Raw genomic sequence first — 18710 nt, 5'->3', positions numbered from 1 at the left:
CCTTCTCCACTCACCCGTCTCCTCATCCCTTTTAGGTCCAAAGATTTTCCTAAGGATCTTATTTTCAAAAACTCTCAATTTATGTTCCTCTTTTAATGTAAGGGACCAAGTTTCATATCCATATAATACTACAGGCAAAATTACTGTTTTGTATATTTTAACTTTTAGTTTCTTAGATATTAAACGAGAAGACAAAAGTTTATGAAGAGAGAAGTAACATGCATTTCCTGAATTAAGCCTACTTTTTATTTCCTCTTTAATATAATTTTCATTTGTTAATATTACTCCTAAGTATTTGAATTTGGAAACTGGTTCAAACGAGTTGTTGTCAATAATTAGATTTTGATTATTACCTAACACTTGGTTTCGGCCTGTAAGCATATATTTAGTTTTCTCTTTGTTAACTTCCAAACCTATCTCTTTAGCAGTTTTGAATAATATTTTAGCATTATTCTTAATTGTATTCACATCATCCCCCAGTAAGTCTACATCATCTGCATATGCTAACAACTGAGTCACACCATTTAATTTTAGTCCTTCTTTAGTTTCTTTTACCTTCCTAACAGCATATTCTAAGCCAAAATTAAAGAGCAATGGAGATAATGCATCTCCTTGTTTTAACCCATCATGAATTGTAAATTTGTCAGACATATTAATACCCACACGAAATTTACTTTCTGTTTCACTGGTGCATATTTTTATCATACTAACAAGCTTCTTAGGTATTCCAAACTCTACTAATATATTATATAATTTATCTCTTTTGACCGAATCATATGCTTTTTTGAAATCAATGAATAGCTGATGGACATTTTGATTATATTCCCACTTTTTTTCAAGTGTCTGTCTGATGTGAAAAATTAAATTTCACATAGACTTGAAAAACATAAACACAAGTCACAAATTTTACGACATATACCAATCTACGAAATATTGTTAATTGTATAAGAATTTCAAATGTACCTTGCAATAATCTTCAGTCTGTCAGGCAAAGGACCCTATCAAAGTAAACGGACTGAGAGAATTCAGTTTCATTTTCCATGATCTTTTCTTTTCTTTCCTCGATAAAAATAAACGCTAAACTGTGAAAAACTTGCCTCACGCCATTTTATAAATATGTATAAATTCAATGAGATATGAAATGAAAGGGTCGGGTGAAAAACATGGTAAGTGACATTTGGTAATTTCTGAGTTCATTAACAAGAAAAGTTATTAGAAGCTATACTGTAGATAAATTGTTTTCGTGTTGTGTTTACCAATTTCAGAAGGCTTCACTGGGACGAATGCAAATTGTATGACATAGCAATTTCACTTGAAAATTGAAGGATGGCACATTTTACTTTGCAACTCAAAAATAACCAAAATGTCACTTAACATGTATTACACCAGAGCCCTTCAATTAATAAAAGTTGCGGTAACAGTTTCATACATGAGAGACACATTTGTTCAATTTTACACAAGAAACTTCTTACGGAAATGAGTTTCTCCAAGGTTTATAACGTTTGTCGAGGTATTTTCTTTCATCGTGGAATATGTTTGTATTTATCAAGAGAAATATCTCGCGGACCCACAATTGCCATTGCTTTCAATTGCTTGCCCTACGACAACCGGATGCTGCGTACGTTTGATGACGTAAGCCCCTGTCAGTGTTTCAACCCCTCTTTTTTTACTATGCTTGCCTAACGTAACCAAACCTAACCTAACCTTATCGGAAATGGTTCGTGGGGCTATCCGTGAATGGTTCGTGGGGCTATCCGTCAGCTACCCGTGCATAATGTGAAAAATTGTGTTTGTTTTCGTGTAAAAAGCATAATGGCACCTTGAACTATGTTCCGAACGAAATACGAACAATGCGAAATACAAAATATGCGATTTTAATGTGTCTCCGATCTATGAAACTGGTACCAAAGTTGCAATTTTTCACGTGTACGGAGAAAAAATCACGCATAATTCCCGAAGCCAATAATTCACGCAGCATTTCTGTAATTCAAGGAATTCCCGGTGAGTAGTCATCCTGTAATGTCATTAGTGTTTGTGTTAACGTGTTAGGTATATGCGACGAACATTCGTAAAGGGAGGGTATACTGTTAAACACGGGACCCCATGATTCCTATGGGATTGGATGGTATGCTGTGTCACAGAAGAACGTTCCCTGAAAGAGTATTCTTGTGGAAATTGTTAAATCACGAAATAGAGGCTGAACATCTACTCTGCCAGATTAATTTTCGAATCCCGTCGTCGAAAACTAGACTGAAGTTTTTCTTATAAAGAAGGCTAGATCCGAAATTAAAAAAAAATCTCCATTGTGGAGAATGTGCACCAGTTACAATAAATTACTAATCAATAATAGCACGATTGACATATTTTCTATGAACCAAAGGGACTTCAGTAAAGCCACTATTAACACAATGGCGTAAGCTTAAACATATATTTTGCTATTGAAATTGTATGATAAAGTGTGTGTGTGTGTGTGTGTGTGTGTGTGTGTGTGTGTGTGTGTATGTATATAATTTATATCTCTATATTACAGAAATATATGTAATTGTATTTACTATGTATCCTTCATATGGGATCTGTAATTAGGTATATACCTGTTGAGTTCAATAAATAAATAAATAAATGCTCTATAATCTTTTCACGTCTTGGTGGTCAAAGAGAAAATCCATTTAGTCTGTACGTCCGCTGATAGAGGGAGCGAAGGGGCATTTTCAACTTCATTATAGAACGTAGGAGATACGTCATAATGGCGGAAACACAATAATTTCCTCCTTTTGTTTTCCTGCGGACGAATTATCCCACCTTCTTCCACAGTTCTCCCATTTCCCTCAATCTATTCCTTACAAAACAAATTCACAGAGGAATGTCTTCCCAGATAATTATAACCAACAGCCGCCACTCTGCCTCCATTGAAAACAGTGGAATACCTACAAGATATGGAAATGCAATAGACCTTGAGAGTTATTGATCTTGTGGGATCACGCTAAGAAGGAACTTAATTTCTTCTGTCGAGTCTCTCAAGGAGAAATGAGAGTAGGCATCCGCTCTTAATGATCTCCTGTGGGAAGCGCCACTGGAAGAGGGGAGAGGGGGGAGATTCCTGATCCAATTGACTTAAACGAAAATTCCTGAGAATCAATCTCAGCTGAACCAAAAGCTATTAACCGCATTGAAAATCCGGATAATTATTATGCCCTCTTCGGGGACAGAATTTTCAAGGGGGCAACCTACCTGCCACTCTAAGTTAATCGCTGCGATGAAGATGAATGGTGAGAATATGAAGGAACAAATACAATGAGACGTTCAGGTCTTAACTAGCAATTGTACTTAAATCCGATTGTCTGATTGGAAATCGAACTTGGAACTTCTTGACTACAAGGTGACAATGCTAAACCTACGGAATCGGGAAAGTCAGAATCGATGCCATAGCTCATGGCTTTGGAGCATGTTAAGCTAGCCACTTCATCAGAGATACTGGCGGAAAGTGAGGAAAGAGAGTTAGCAATCCCGAGACAGTTTAGAGTTAGCAATCCTGAAACAGTTAAGACCACTTTGTTATGTAAACGGGTCTTTCAAGATGATGTGTACACTAACGAACTCTAGGGTTAAATATAAGAAGTAGAGATGACGTCAGGAGTGATCTGATTGGTGCTGCACAAGACGAGCTCGAGTGTTCAAGAGCGACCAGGAAGGCTGAATCACTCGAGTTCTGGGTAGCACGCCGATCAGATACACTGCACGTACACTAGCGTTATTCATGTAAGGTAGAGTTCGTTAAGTCTAATTGGTATTTGGTATGTGTCTTTAATTTAACTTAGATGAATTAATGGAACGATAAAATGGTACCAAAAGATTTTGTTAACCTTATTATATTTTTCAATTTAGTTTCAATACGTGCAATAAAACTCATGTTAATATATAACTTCATCTGGTTTCTTTGAAACATGCTGGTTTTAATTGTAACATCTGTATTTTTCAATGAACATTCTCGAGACGCATAGGACTATCTATAGCATGTTCCACTGCGCGGTCACATCAGCCTCGTTTCCTCACGGGAGTTTGGTTTTCTCGAAGGAACCGAGGGTGGTGATACAGTTTAGAGTTAGCAGTCACGAAACAGTTTAGAGTTAGCAGTCACAAAACAGTTTAGAGTTAGCAGTCACGAAACAGTTTAGAGTTAGCAGTCACGAAACAGTTTAGAGTTAGCAGTCACGAAACAGTTTAGAGTTAGAAGTCACGAAACAGTTTAGAGTTAGAAGTCACGAAACAGTTTAGAGTTAGCAATCCCGAAACGTTTAGAGTAAGCAATCTCGAGACAGTTTAGAGTAAGCAATCTCGAGACAGTTTAGAGAGCAATCTCGAGATAGTTTAGAGAGCAATCTCGAGACAGTTTAGAGTTAGCAATCCCGAAACAGTTTAGAGTTAGCAATCCCGAAACAGTGTAAAGTTAGCGAACCATTTCAGAACTGGGGAGATTACCTTTGGTTTAGAACAAACATTCTCAACCGGTTCCAAACATCTGGAAAATGAAGCATGAGACCGACAGTTTGTACTCACCGCATTCGGCGATGCTTTCGTCCTGCCCCTCCCGGCAGTCGACGATCTCGTTGCACTTGGCCTCCATGTGGATGCACTCGGTCTCCTCGCACTGGAAGATGAGAGAGGAATCGTTGAGGAAGGTGGCGTTGCAGGCCACGTGGTTGTCCATCTCCGAATTCGAACCTGCGGACACAAATAACATCCATACGTAAGTGTTTGTTTCAAATCAATCGCTTTACATGTATTTGGTGTGCATAGAGAATTCAAATGAATCGCTTCCTCAATATTAAATAAGTGACACCCGATGGCATAATGTTCACGTAGTGGAAAGGTATAACTGTTTGTTTTGTTAAGACTTCCTGACCTCAGTATTTTAGTGGAAAATATTTCAATTGATTGATTGATTGATTTGATTTATTTTACCTCACTTTTTGTGAAACTTTTGGCTAATTTGCCAAGATAGGGATGAGTGATGACATGATGAATGGACACTCACAAAAATCCATGCTCAGCCTGGGATTCGAACCCGGGACTCCTGGCGTCGTAGCGTGCTGTACTAACCACTCAGCTACGTAGGCCGGCAGAGCTCGTCCAATGGACGCGTGAGAGGGGAAGGGAATGCATGGTGGGAAAAACGAGGCTGCAAGTACAAGCCGTTTGCAGCAGCGCGTACGGTTTACTTCGCCACTCGCTTTCCTCCCTTCCCTGCTGTTGTGCGCGGCCTTGCCCCACACATTTCCGAGACAGGGTGTAGTTAGTGTCGCTACTTTTGCCACTTTGGGCTAATCGCGACGACGAGGATGAATGACGAATAGCTTAAACTGATGAATTAACACAACAGAACACGCATGTTCAGAGCGGGATTCGAACCCAGAACTTTGTGGCGAGGCCGTGAGTTCACCACTCAGTGACATCAACCCCCGAGGCAGAAGGTTGAAAAAGACGAGTGAGAGAGAGAGAGAGAGAGAGAGAGAGAGGATAGAAACAAGATAATCCTAAATCACAGAGGAAAAGCCTGACATCTTTCTCCCGACGTGTTACTTTCGCCGTCGGCCGCTAGGGGCATCGTATGAAGCATACAGAGCTCTCGTTCCACCAAAGGGCCAAGTGGGCATGTGTTATTGGGAATCGCTCGTTCCTTTAATCCCTTCGCAGTCCCTTCGATTCCCGGGCCGTATCTAATGGGATTTGGAGGGATTTCTCCATTCGGGAATTTTCGTATTTATTCGGGAGGTCAGGATTCGAGCCATGCAGGCTGGTTTGTCCGTATAAACAAGAAAGTTCTTGAAAAGATGAACGCAAATATCAGTACGTCGAGAGGTATTTGAAACACGTGCTGCTTTTTCAGGATATGGAAACCTTTTTTCTTCTTTGGGAGCTTTCAGACCGAAGCTCTACATAACCGTTAAATGACCCACCCTCAGAGGCGTCTCCTGAATGCATGCGGTGTATGCTGCGCATGCGTCAATTTTGGGAAAAAGGACAGCTTGCTCTGCGACGACATTAATGAGCATTTCTACTAGGGATGTGCCGAAGCCAATTACAGGTGTATGAAAATCGGTCGAAATTGACACATCGGCATCGGTATCGGCAAAAATCCGATATTTAAACCGGAACAGATTATACTAGAGTTTTTACCTTCTAATAAGTTTTATTTCTAGTTTTATAAGATTTATTGAAAATTTGGTTATGATTCGTCATTATTGTAGAGTTCTTGTAATAAAATTATTGCAAACTCATTCAGAGGATCAACCTAACTATAAATCGGAAATAAAAGAGTACATTGCTGAACCAGGATCTGCTGTTGTATTATTAATTCAAAAATGAATATTCAAACCTGAAGCAAGTGCTGAGAAAATACTTGAACATACCTGCTGCATCAGTATTCAGTGATTGAGTGTTCAGTGTTGCTGAACAGATTTGCGATAAGAGAAGAAGTAGGTTACTTCCTGAAGTGCTTCCAAATCTCGTGCTTTTGAAGTTGAATCTGGCAGAACAGGAATTCATTTTGCATTTCAAAGAACTGCTTGTGTACTAATGTAAAATCTCTTGAGAATCCATGTTCTTCTTAAAGGTTCACATAACATTTTGTAGATGCAAATGTACATTCGCATCTCTTGAGAATATATATGTATATACATATGATATGCAATAGAAATGTACATAGCAAATTTATTTTTGTCATGCAGAAAATAACATCCCATTTCTGTTTAATAATCTTATGTATCGGAATCGGTTAAATATCGGCATCGGTATCGGTTCCAAAAATTATCGGTGAGTACATCGGCATCGGTGAATTTTCAGCTTCGTCACATCCCTAATTTCTACATTCTAATTTCTTCATATAGGAGAAGTATTTATGTTACACGAGAGCGCTGAACTAAGCTTATATTACATTTCTTAGTTCTGAAGTGACGCATGCGTCAATTGTGGGAAAAGAATAATTACTTTCTTTCACTTCAGATCCAAGAAATGTAATATACGCTTAGTTCAGCGCTCTCGTGTAAAATAAATACTTCTCCTATATGAAGAAATTAGAATGTAGAAATGCTCATTAATGTCGTCGCAGAGAAAGCTGTCCTTTTTCCCACAATTGACGCATGCGCAGCATGCACCACCGTATGCGTTCACGAGACGCCTCTGCCCACCCTCCTCCTGCGGTAAACGGGAGGATTCAAATAGGTTCACAACGTATAACACCATTAAGCCTTGTTTCCATGATTATGAAAAACTAAAATATACTGACCAAGGCAGTAATTTATTTTGTAAAAAAACATAAACTAACGTAACGTTTCAACCTTCTAGCAAGGTCTTCTTCAGACTCTGTATCAAGTACAAAAGTAACCAGATACCACAAAAGACCATTATATATACACAAACATTACTCCCTCCAGACTATTTAGAAAGTTGTTTGGAACTTTCTAGCAGATGACTTTCACTTGCCAACTTTACTTTCACCTAAAAGGCTAAACACAATTTCTTCCATATAAAATGTGGTTGGGCTTTTAATCTCACACTCTTTTCCCTTCATTTTTCTTCCTTCTCCTTTCCTCTTTCTCTCTTGTCCTTTCCACTCTTTCCAACATCTTCTTCCATTCTTTGTTTAACTTCAGTCCCCCATTCCAGTTCATTGTGTCTTCTTCACCTTTCTTCTCTATTTCCTTGGCTTCCTTCCATTTTCTCACTAGCATTCTCTTCTCCCTTCCTATCTGCTTAGCCTCATCCCACTCTATGTCATGTCCTGTTTCTCTCGTGTGTTTAAATATCGCATTTCTCTCTCTCTTAAGTCGTACATCATCCCTATGTTGTTTCAACCTGTCTTTCAGCCTGTTTTTCGTTTCTCCTATGTACACACTCTGACATTCTTTACATTTCACTTCGTAGATAATCCCTTCCTCTTCCTCTTCTCTGTTTTCCTTTTTCTTGTTAGCACGTTTACAAATTGTGCCCACAACTTCCTGTCAGTGCGAAGAAGCCATACAATCGCTCAATCATTTATTTTTTCAATGCCACTTAAGAACAACAATATCGAGATATTTTATTTAAAAAAAATATTACGCGTTCAGGTTCCATTTCGGATATCAATATCTACATTAATCTCTGAGCCCCGTACTGCAGTTATTGGGATACTTTTAGTTTCGCTCGAAAGTATCGGATTACAATCTAATTTTAAACACTCGTGAGCCGCACCTCACAATTATTTAGACGTCATACTCTCATAAGACCAGAATGGACAAATGCACTCAGTAAGAAACCAAAGATAATGGACGTTAGTAAGCATCATGTTGGAATATATCATATATACATAATTGATTGTAATCAGTGATGTGCCGTAGACTATAAGTTTACGTCTACATGCGTTGTCTACACGTAATCTACGCGTAGATTACATTGGGTTGTAGTTTACATAGACTACGTAGACATTAAAATTAATTTTCAAGGGTCTCATGAAAGGTAAATGACATTTTCAACTATATTGGTTCCTAACGAAATAAAAAGAATACTATTTACAACAAATTTCTCTTCTCTTCTATTATTATCAGCTATGGAAGAAGATAAACAGTTTGCAAAAAACAACAACAGATGGCAGTCGTGAGGCAAGAGTGGTGTTTCCCCATAAAACACTAGAATATTTCCTATCTTAGGTTTCTTCCTAGGTGAGAAATTGTTCGAATTTGGAAGAAAGAGTATCAATTTTTTTTTACATCAGCAACTGATACGCAGTATAATTTTCTTCTCATTCCACGGCGCCCTTTGCTAAGTTATCACCTCTCGCCATGTTGTTTACATAGATTACGTAATCTGAGTGTATAAAATAGTCTACGTGTAGAATGTAGACTATCGTTGTTTACGCGTAGACGCTCATCACTGATTGTGATAATAGAATCTGAACTCTGGCTGGAAATCGCAAAAATACGTGGTATGAGCCAACCAAATGATGATGACGACGACGTGATGTGGAAAAAATTGAAATATAATTCCAAACTTTGCCCAAATTATCTCAGCGATATAACACTACTACTGTCGCAATCACAATAGAACGAACCTTTCTTTAAAATATTCTATTACACTCATATTATTAATTCATTTATTCTTTGTTGGATTTCGCTGTTGTACAGTAGGATCCACTAGTATTATCGTGCAAATTGTCCATGACTATTTTCATTAATTTTTCTCTTACACCCTATGCGTTTTTAAGCGATGGATTTTTATGTATTTTGGTGCAGAAGTTGCCAACAGCTTGTTTTGAGTTTTTTTCATTCTTGAAGCTCTTATTGGATCGAATAAGGTGCACGAACATGATGATGGTCAATTTGCACGGTAATACTAGTGAATCCCACTGTACCAGCTCTACACCAAGTGTTTTAAAAAAAATAAGTCGTACATGTGACATGATATTGTTACATCAAATTATAAATTTTGAATATACATAGTTTTCATATGTCAACATTAATATTAAGAAAAATCTAAAAATGATAAATGCAACTGTTATATCTGTTTATTAAAGAGTATAAAGAGGTTGGGAGAAGTATTCCTTTTTCTATTAGATTCTTGAATGAAATCTCCTTTTGATTGGTATAAAGTGGACATTGGAATAGAATATGATGAGCATCTTCCTGGTCTAGTCCGCATTTGCACATAGGTGAATTAACTAAATTAATTTTATGTAAATGGTGATTTAATCTGATGGAACCTGATCTCAATCTTAGTATTAAAATTAAAAACTTTCTAGGTATATTAAATGCATAACACCATGGAGTCTTACTGTCTAAATTTAGTGCATTTTTGTATGAATAATGCATATATGTAAATTTTTGTTTAACCCATACATCCCAATCTTGTTGAAGTTTGTTTTTAACTCTTGGTAACATATCTGTATATGATAATAATATATGATCCATTATTATTCTTGCTTCTTTAGCATTTTTATCTACCAGTTCATTATAATGGAACCCTGAATGTGCAGGTATATGAATTGAATTGTCCTTCCCTCTGTAGTTAACTTATCATATAATCTTATTATGCAAAGTACCAATGCTGATGCCTTATATAACTTTTTACATGCACTCATACCACATATTTTTTATCTCACAATCAACACTCTTATCTTCTCATCCGCTGTTGTCCTGGCAACAACACATATATCTGTGCCAGACTGAATAGCTTTATTAATGTCTAGAAACCGGAAATGTCTATCGCTTCCAGTATCATCTTTAATTCACATAAATCCAAAAAATAAAAATTTGATAACACAAAAATTAAAACGTATTAATGTGAAAGTAAACAAGACTTAGCATAATCTTCAGACATATAAACGAAATATAGTCAAACAATTTCTACTTTGAATCTCGTTGTCTGTGAGCACTCTGATCTTCACGAAAGACTTGGTAACTTGAAAAAGCAACACAATAAATCTATATTTGATAAAAAGTATTAATCAGGTTAACTGTTTAATTGTGGTTCATACTTAAAAACGATCATTTTCTAACGGTTCTTGGATGCTAGTCTTAGATCTTTACTTTTCCAACTACTAGCGTGTTTATTACACTTTGATCTTAGCAAATCCCTTCAAACCCTTCTTCATTCCTAACATTAAGCTTACACCTCAAAGCTTATAATAATACAGGGTGAGCATAAAGTCTTTCCCTGATTACAAACCTTTATTGCTAAAGAACTATGCTAGATACATATATGCGGTTTGTTGGAAATGGTAGCTTAACTCATAATGTTTTGTTATCAGCACACTTCAGTACACTTCGACATGTGCTCCCTTTGTTGTCCTTAGAACGTCTAGGCGATACTCAATTTCTCTCCATGTCTTTGCCAACATTTCTTCCGTCACCCTCTCTATAGCATCCCGTATTCGTGTCTGAAGAGTTTGCATATCAGGAACTGGTGAACTAAACACTGTGTCCTTAACGTAACCCCATAAAAAAAAGTTAAGAGGGGTTATGTCCGGCGAACGCGGTGGCCATACTACGGGATCGTCTCTACGAATCAGATGTATTGCACTACTTATTGCCATAGGTTTTATTTGCCTATCTACCGTGGAAGTTGAGATGTAAATATTCATAATCAGGGAAAGACTTTATGCTCACCCTGTATATCACTATCTAAAACATTACATACTTTAACATAGACCCTGTTTCACATGCATAGGACCGTGTTAATGACTACCTCTCATCTCTTTCAAAAACACTAATGAACACTACACACAATAAAACCTATCTTAACAAAATAGTACCCAACCATTTACAAATTTATGAAATTTTATATCTGTATTCATTAATATCATTAATGTTAACCACTAACATACATTTACCTCCTAATCTTACTAACTTTTACTTTAATCTTATTTATCTTCTTGTAGAATGCTGTAAAACCAACTTTGTTCAGGAAAACCGAACAAATTTGGTTCTTCACACTGTAGCATTCATGCCAATGTCACAGTGAATTACTGTAAAGAAAGAAATCGCGGAACTAACGCCATGGGTTAATTTTCAGATACCAGGGTATAAACCCATACCTTCGAAAGTATGCGGGTGGAGGAGGGCATATTATGTTTTTTTTTCCCTATTTTATTATCACCGTGTATATTGTATTTGTAAGTCAGTGTGGCTATGTTCATTCATTGGAAACACTCATAATTTATTATGGTCAATACGCCCCTGGTACGACTTATCATTGAGAAAACTTAAATTTGGGTACTATTATAGTATGGGGAGACACCTATAAATCATATATTGCGCACTTTTTTACTTTGCTAACATACTATTTTGGAATGCGGAACATTTCCTAAGGTGAAATAATGCATTTCTAACTAAGATAATGTCTATTTCTTACATTTACAAGTACTTACTGTTACTTGTTATTTCGATTCTGTAACACATTATGGCGGGCGATAGCGTACTGGTTCGGGGCGCGTTGAGCGAGTGTTTTGTCGATTTATGCAGTGTTGCAACCTCGTTCACCGGAAAATACATACTTTCTTGCCCGGATTTGAAATTATGCTAATACCTCGCAAACCATTGACGTTAGCCTCAAAAACCATTTTCCGTAAGGTTAGGTTAGGTTAAGTTAGGTTAGGCAAGCATAGTTAAAAAAAAATACTCGACACGTCATGTTCTAGTGAAAACACGGCGAGTTTCAAACACTAACTACGGGGTTTACGTCATCTAATACACGGAACATTGTGCTCTCGTGCAGAAAGCAAATGGCGGCAGGAGAACCCGTGTGTCGGACAGAGATTTTCGCAGAAAACAACATGCATTCGCATAAAAATGGATCAAAACTACATTCACGAACTTCCACAACGCTACAGAAAATGATTTCCGTAAGTACTTTCTCCTGTAAATTTGAAGAAATCCGTCGCCCCTATACTATAATGTTACTCAAATATGTCTTCCGCGCTTCTCCCTTGTAGTTGAGAGCACTCCACATCCTAGACACACACCAGTCATCCCCCTTGAAGACGATACGATCTAGAGGAACTTCGTGCGAACCAAGAGTGCAATGTAGTGATGGGTCGTTCGTGAACGAGTCGTTCAAAAGTAACGACTCTCTCTTGTGAGCGGTGAACGACTCGTTCACCAGAATTGAACGACACGTTCAAAGAGTCGTATGTGTGCCACGACTCCTCCGCCCGCCAAGCAACTATTATTCCATTATTCCCTCTCCTTTCCACGAATTTTGCGAGGAAGGCGCATGCGCAAGTGTATACTCGCCTGGCGGCCGGAATTTTTGAAAGAAAGCAAGTCGATTCTGCGGGCAACAAATGGGGACTGGAGAGGAGAGGGAGGGGGGTCCTCTCTGTTCCTTTTCCCTACCCCTAGTTGAGTAAAGCTGGCTGAAACGTGCCGTGTACGATGAGAGGGGAAGGAGCATGCTCGCGAGTCGACTCTTTCCTTCGTTCAAAGAGTCGTGGCACACCTTAGCGACTCTTTGAACGAAGGAAAGAGTCGACTCGCGAGTTTTGTTTGCAGAGAGAGAGCGCGCAACCTCAGCCCATGACGGGCAGCGAAGAACAGCCAACAAATTTGTCCTGTAGTTTCAAGTTCGGCCAAACCATTAGCGCTAAAATTACAAGAAATTAAATGTTAGTAAAAATATTAGGGGAGTCTTGTAAAAATTTTGGGAAGGTGTTAGGCACAGACCTCTTGATTACAATATTCCGATTAGCCTATTTTGAGTTGTTATTGTTTAAGTCCACTTTATGTGCAGATAGGATAGTCGGGGCTGGACCTACAGTTTAAAGTGGGATCCGAACCTCCACTTTGTATTGAACACGGTACCCCTTGATTACCGGCGACGTTATCACTACGCCATCGGGGAGACCCGATTAGCCTATTGGAGCATAAAAGTGGACTTATAACAATTTTTGCCAAGTAGACCATTTTAATACATGACAGCGTTAACCACTATGCTATTAGGGTGAATCAGAAAAGGGGGGCAGTAATTTATAATTTGCAACACAAAATACTTAGTGTGGAAAGCGATTGTTACTTTTAATTATTTTCTAAAGCGCCGGCCTCCATGGTGGAGTGGTTAGTACACCTCATTACTCATCCTGATCTTCGCGATTACCAAAAAAAGTGACAGAAAAGCGAAGTAAAATAAACCAAATCAATCAACCAATCATTATTTTCTAAAGCAAGATCAAAGACAATAAACACCTTTTGTTTTCTGTTACTCCAAATCCAAAAATGACGTAATACAAGCAGCAAGCACAAGTTCAAATGATAAACCTTTAGTGAAAATAACAAACATGTATTAAAACAAAAATTATAACTTACAATTTTTTATATTCAGTTAAGAATTACCTAATAGAACAAACCACATGATAATGAATTAATTATAAGTGGACTCGTGAAATGAAGGTCTTTTTATATTTGAATACTACATTATGTTCTGTTTTTCTGATTTTTTTAATAAAGAACCTGAGAGACAAACACACGCTCACACACGCAGTTATACATAATTTCTTATAATCCGATCTATAATGGATATTCAATTTGTTATAACATTAATTTAATATATTTTGTGTAATACAAGGAACAAATGTGAAATTATGCGGGGAACGGTGGGGATTTCCCCTCTAACGATCATATCATGCAATTTCCCAATACAATCGCTCTCTCTTTCTCTCTGTATGCATGTGTACATACATATACTTACATATTATACACGTGAGATTAGAAGATTAAAATTTAAATCACATTGGAATGATAACGTTATTAGAGACGAATCACAAATTTACACCAATAGAAACGCAGCATTATATACAAAATAAAAGTAAAACACAAATGAAAAGCAAAGATAAATATGAAAATTCAGTGCGCAAAATCATTGCAAAACAAAAATGCAATCAATAAAATTAATATTGACAATACTAACTCAAGTATTCTATAATGTATGCCGGCGTGGTTAGCATCAAGGGTCTCGAGAAATATAGTTTAAGGGATGTAAGGGATGATCCTTCCACGTAGTACACCCAATTGTCAACCTCACTTCCACATAGTACACCCTGGACTGCATTTTGCAGACTAACGAGGCTCTGGCGTCTATACCTACGGCCAGTATAATTTTCGTAGGAATGTGTGTGTGTGTTGTCCTGTGTTTTGTCCTTATGTGTGCTGAGTGCCTTTAGAGCCTCAGCTTTTAACCGGTCAGATTATTTTAATATTTTAGTTACTACAGGACATTACAGTTATGTTATTTTAGTTCTGGTAAGGGGCTGGATCCCGTATAAAGTGAAGGGTGCAAAAAAGCCTAAGTGACGCACACAAAATTTTAAATTCATATTCAATCATAGCCTTTAGTATAAAACAGAGATGTGATGGGGAGGGCCGGCCCCCGTGGCGGAGTGGTTAGCACATCGCGGCACGAGGGCAGGGAGTCCTGAGGCCGATATTCGGTGGAAACACATAGCGGCTCGGGATACCACTTTTGCCCAGGCTTTGCTCTTCTGCCACTTTGGCTAATCGCGAACATGAAAATCAGTGATGATATAATGAAATTGATGAAGTGACACTCAATTCCGAGATTCCTCTTAGCGCACTGTTCTAACCACTCCTCCACGGAGGCGACTGAAATTGTTGGAAGTGAATCAGTTTCACGAGTAGCAGGACATTACAAAATCGCAATGAAAACAGGGTCAACCCTTCCAAAGTTGGTGAGATGATGAGAGACACTCTGTGTAAAATGTACTGTCCGAGAATCTCGTCTCATTGGAGTAACGATACCGATTTATGCTTTGAAATCGATAAGCGAACAAGATCTGACAGGTGTTTTTAACTTGAAATCAAATCACGAACAAGATATGCATTCTCATTCACGAGTTGAAACGATGTGCCAAGTCATCTTGTCTCACCACGATACTCGATCGAGTTGCTCTTCCGCTTCGTGCACATGTAAACCTTTTAATTTACACGTTCAATTTTATTTATCCAAGAAAACAAATCTGTTAACATGAGAATGAACAGAAGAAATAAGCTACTAGTTATTTTCCCATTAAGGAACAAACAAATTTTAAAATGCTATAATTTCTTATAAATTAGCATGCAGTAATTATATTTTATAATTTATTAATTCAATTTTAATATTTTAACTGCCTAACACGCTTTGTTGTATTTTATGCATCTTTTATACCTAATTACTTAGTATTGACAGCGAGGATGAATGAATTTTACGTACAGATAAGGTAATCGGGACTGGATCTACAGTTTAAAGTGGGATCCGCCAGGTATCGTTACAAGGCAACGACGAAGGATGGATGGTGATTAGCGTAATTGACAAGAGGTTAAATACAGATTACCACTCATCTCTGGGCTGGGGTTCGAACCCGAAACATTCGGTGTCAATAGGCTTACTTTGAGGAGGGCGTCACCACTTATCTGTCACTCCAAGATTATTTCAAGCTGGCCAACATAGAAACCAAGAAACAAAGAACATGAACCATGGAGTATGTTTTATTTATGTTATTCAGCCATCCTTTCATTCCTTGTTAAATCCTGGTAAGGAAATCGCTTCCTGTCTCGGATTCGATCCTCGGTGGAGGCACCTTGCCCAGTGATTTAGACCCCAGTTTAAAATGTAGCTTCAATCCCGATTAGACTATCTGAGCATAAAGTGAACTTTAAACATTGTCTGACAAAATCGTTTTCATATGACGTGAAATATTTCATTAACATTAACGTGTAAATATTTTACTAATGAAAACAGCATTAAAGAATAAATATAGAAGTTTAATCATAAATCTCATCGTACATGATACTGCAAAAAAGCTTTTATTGAATGACTGCAGAATTAGGAACAACTACGTAAGATGGACATGGGTCATGTTCACGAGTGATATAAACAGCTGTTGGCCATCTGCGGTGAGCCTACGTGTTAAGGTGTTTTACTAGTAGAAAGCAACATTAAAAAAAATACATACGTATAATTTGGCCCGCTTTATAGAAATTCGATCATACATTATGATATTGGCAGAAACTTATATTGAATGACTGTAGAACAACAAAAAGCTATGGACATGGATATGGGATGGACATGGATAATGTTCAAGAGCGATATATATTTCTTAAACACAGCTGTTAGCACCCGCGGAGAGCGAGCGGGTGGATCGTACTTTAAACTGTAGATCCAGTCTGCTGGCGAGACTGCCGCCGCCGCGCCTTGTGTAAGAGAGCTCGCGACTCGCGAGCGAACGATGAGTGAGGAGAAGAGTCGCTAAGGCGAGCGAGTCGTTAAGGTGCTTAATGACTCTTCGTGCCGACTCGCGAGTCGTGAACGATGAGGGAGGAGAAGAGTCGCTAAGGCGAGAGAGTCGTTAAGGTGCTTAATGACTCTTCGTGCCGACTCGCGAGTCGTGAACGAATGATGGGGAAAGAGTCGTGGGACTGTGCTGTGACTCTTCGTGCTGTTTCAAGAGTCGTGAACGAGCGATGCTCGTGGAAATGCAAGCATGTGTCGCAGCGCAGATCTGGAGTGCATTTTGTTGCGATATTAAAACCAGTGATCGAATGCAAAAAAGGAAGAATATGTAAATGCATGTTATTACTAATAAAAGGTTGATATAATTATATAGCATTTCTGTGCATGCTATCGTACTGCATAATTTGCATTATCCGCAGTATGAAATGTAAACTGAAACAAGATACAAATATAGAAAATCTCACTCATGAGACAGAGTAATGAAAACAAGTATGTGCAATAAATTTTGTTTGTGTGTGTGTTTTTACTGTTTACACATATATGTATATCCACACACATACAGAATCGTATTTGTATTTTTCTTACTTTATGCCGCTTTTCTTCAAATTTTAAGTAATCGCGACGATGAGGATCATGCGTGATGATATAGATGAGGGGACACTCGTAAATAATATCCTTGCCCAGACCGGGACTAGAACCCGGGAACTTCTGTGGCAAGATCAAATGTCGATTACTTCAGAATCTTGGCCATCTAGTCGGCTACACGCACACACACATGCACAAAAATGTAATACAATTTATTAATCTTGAAGGACGTACGTTGTGTTCGTTTACTTAAATACAATCATCTGCTTCAACACCTCCTACCCCCTTCCCCCTCTTCAGGCATGTGTTTCGAGAAAAAGAAGCTTGGCGACTCTTTTGAACGACTCATTTGAACGACTCTTCTCAGTGAGCGAGCGCTCATGAGTCGACTCGCACAAATGAACGGCTTGAACCCATCACTAGTGCAATGAGGATTATACGTGACGCTCCACGTCCAGCGGGGTACCTCATTAGACCGAGAGCGAAAGGGGCGACATCTGACGTGGAGGAAATAAACTAAGTTATTGGATGCGTCAGGAGAGAAGCCTCGAGATAAGGAAGAGATCTTTATGAGAGAATGACTTCCGCTCTTTCGACCAGTGAGGAGCATTACTTCCGGCGTCACTTTGACAACAATGCCTGTCCCGACGGGGGCCGAACAAGAGCAATTAAACTCCTTCAAATTAGGCGGAAAGAAAGGGACAAGATTTCTTGTCTTTGGCACCTGCGTTGGATGCAGAACGAAGACAAAGGCCATCATATTTTGAGAAGGGGAAAGAGGAACTTTTCTTTGAACTCGCCAACACGAATAAGTTTTTGTGCAAAACCGAACCTGAGACTGAAACAGGGCACTAAGACCAGAGGAGTGAAGATTTGATTTTTCTATTTAACGTCGCTTTTCATCCACTTTTGGCTAATCGCGATGATGAGGATGAAGATATGATTAATTTGAATTACAAACTTTTTGGGTGCGTCAACACTTGGGTTTTCGCACCTGTCACATTACACGGGGCCTTACCGCAACTATAAAATCACTACCTGTCACTGAGTACTAAAATTCCTTACCTATTTCAAAGCTGAATTTTAAATGGACGTCTGACTACCATGCGAGAGACACGGGTTTGATCCCCGGCGGAAGAGATTGGTTGATTTAGTGTTTTAAGTCCACTTTATGCACAGTAAGGCTAATCGAGACTGGACGTACAGTTTAAAGTGGAATCCGAACCACTATGTGCCTCCACCGGGTATCGAACCCGGGAAACCTTGATTGCAAGGCGACGACGCTACCACTGCGCCATCGGGGAGGCCCCCGGCGGGAGAGAACAAAATGTACCAGAACGTTATATCAGCATTGTTATTGCATGATCAATTATGTC

General features: G+C 38.5%; 1 protein-coding gene across 1 annotated transcript in view; it reads right to left on the bottom strand.

Annotated features, from left to right (window-relative positions):
• Positions 1 to 18710, bottom strand: part of LOC145978201 (G-protein coupled receptor GRL101-like) — a 376753-nt gene that overhangs the window by 168816 nt on the left and 189227 nt on the right. The window contains exon 3 of the mRNA XM_083110642.1: positions 4555 to 4719. Within this exon, the coding sequence (XP_082966768.1) occupies positions 4555 to 4719 (165 nt within the window). The remainder of the gene's footprint in view (positions 1 to 4554; positions 4720 to 18710) is intronic.

Source organism: Lepisma saccharinum, chromosome 24 (genome assembly GCF_977018435.1).
Source record: "Lepisma saccharinum chromosome 24, izLepSacc3.1, whole genome shotgun sequence".
In the NCBI taxonomy this organism is placed as follows: domain Eukaryota; kingdom Metazoa; phylum Arthropoda; class Insecta; order Zygentoma; family Lepismatidae; genus Lepisma; species Lepisma saccharinum.
Note: the sequence above shows the minus strand (reverse complement) of the source record. Positions and strands in the feature narration are given on the sequence as shown.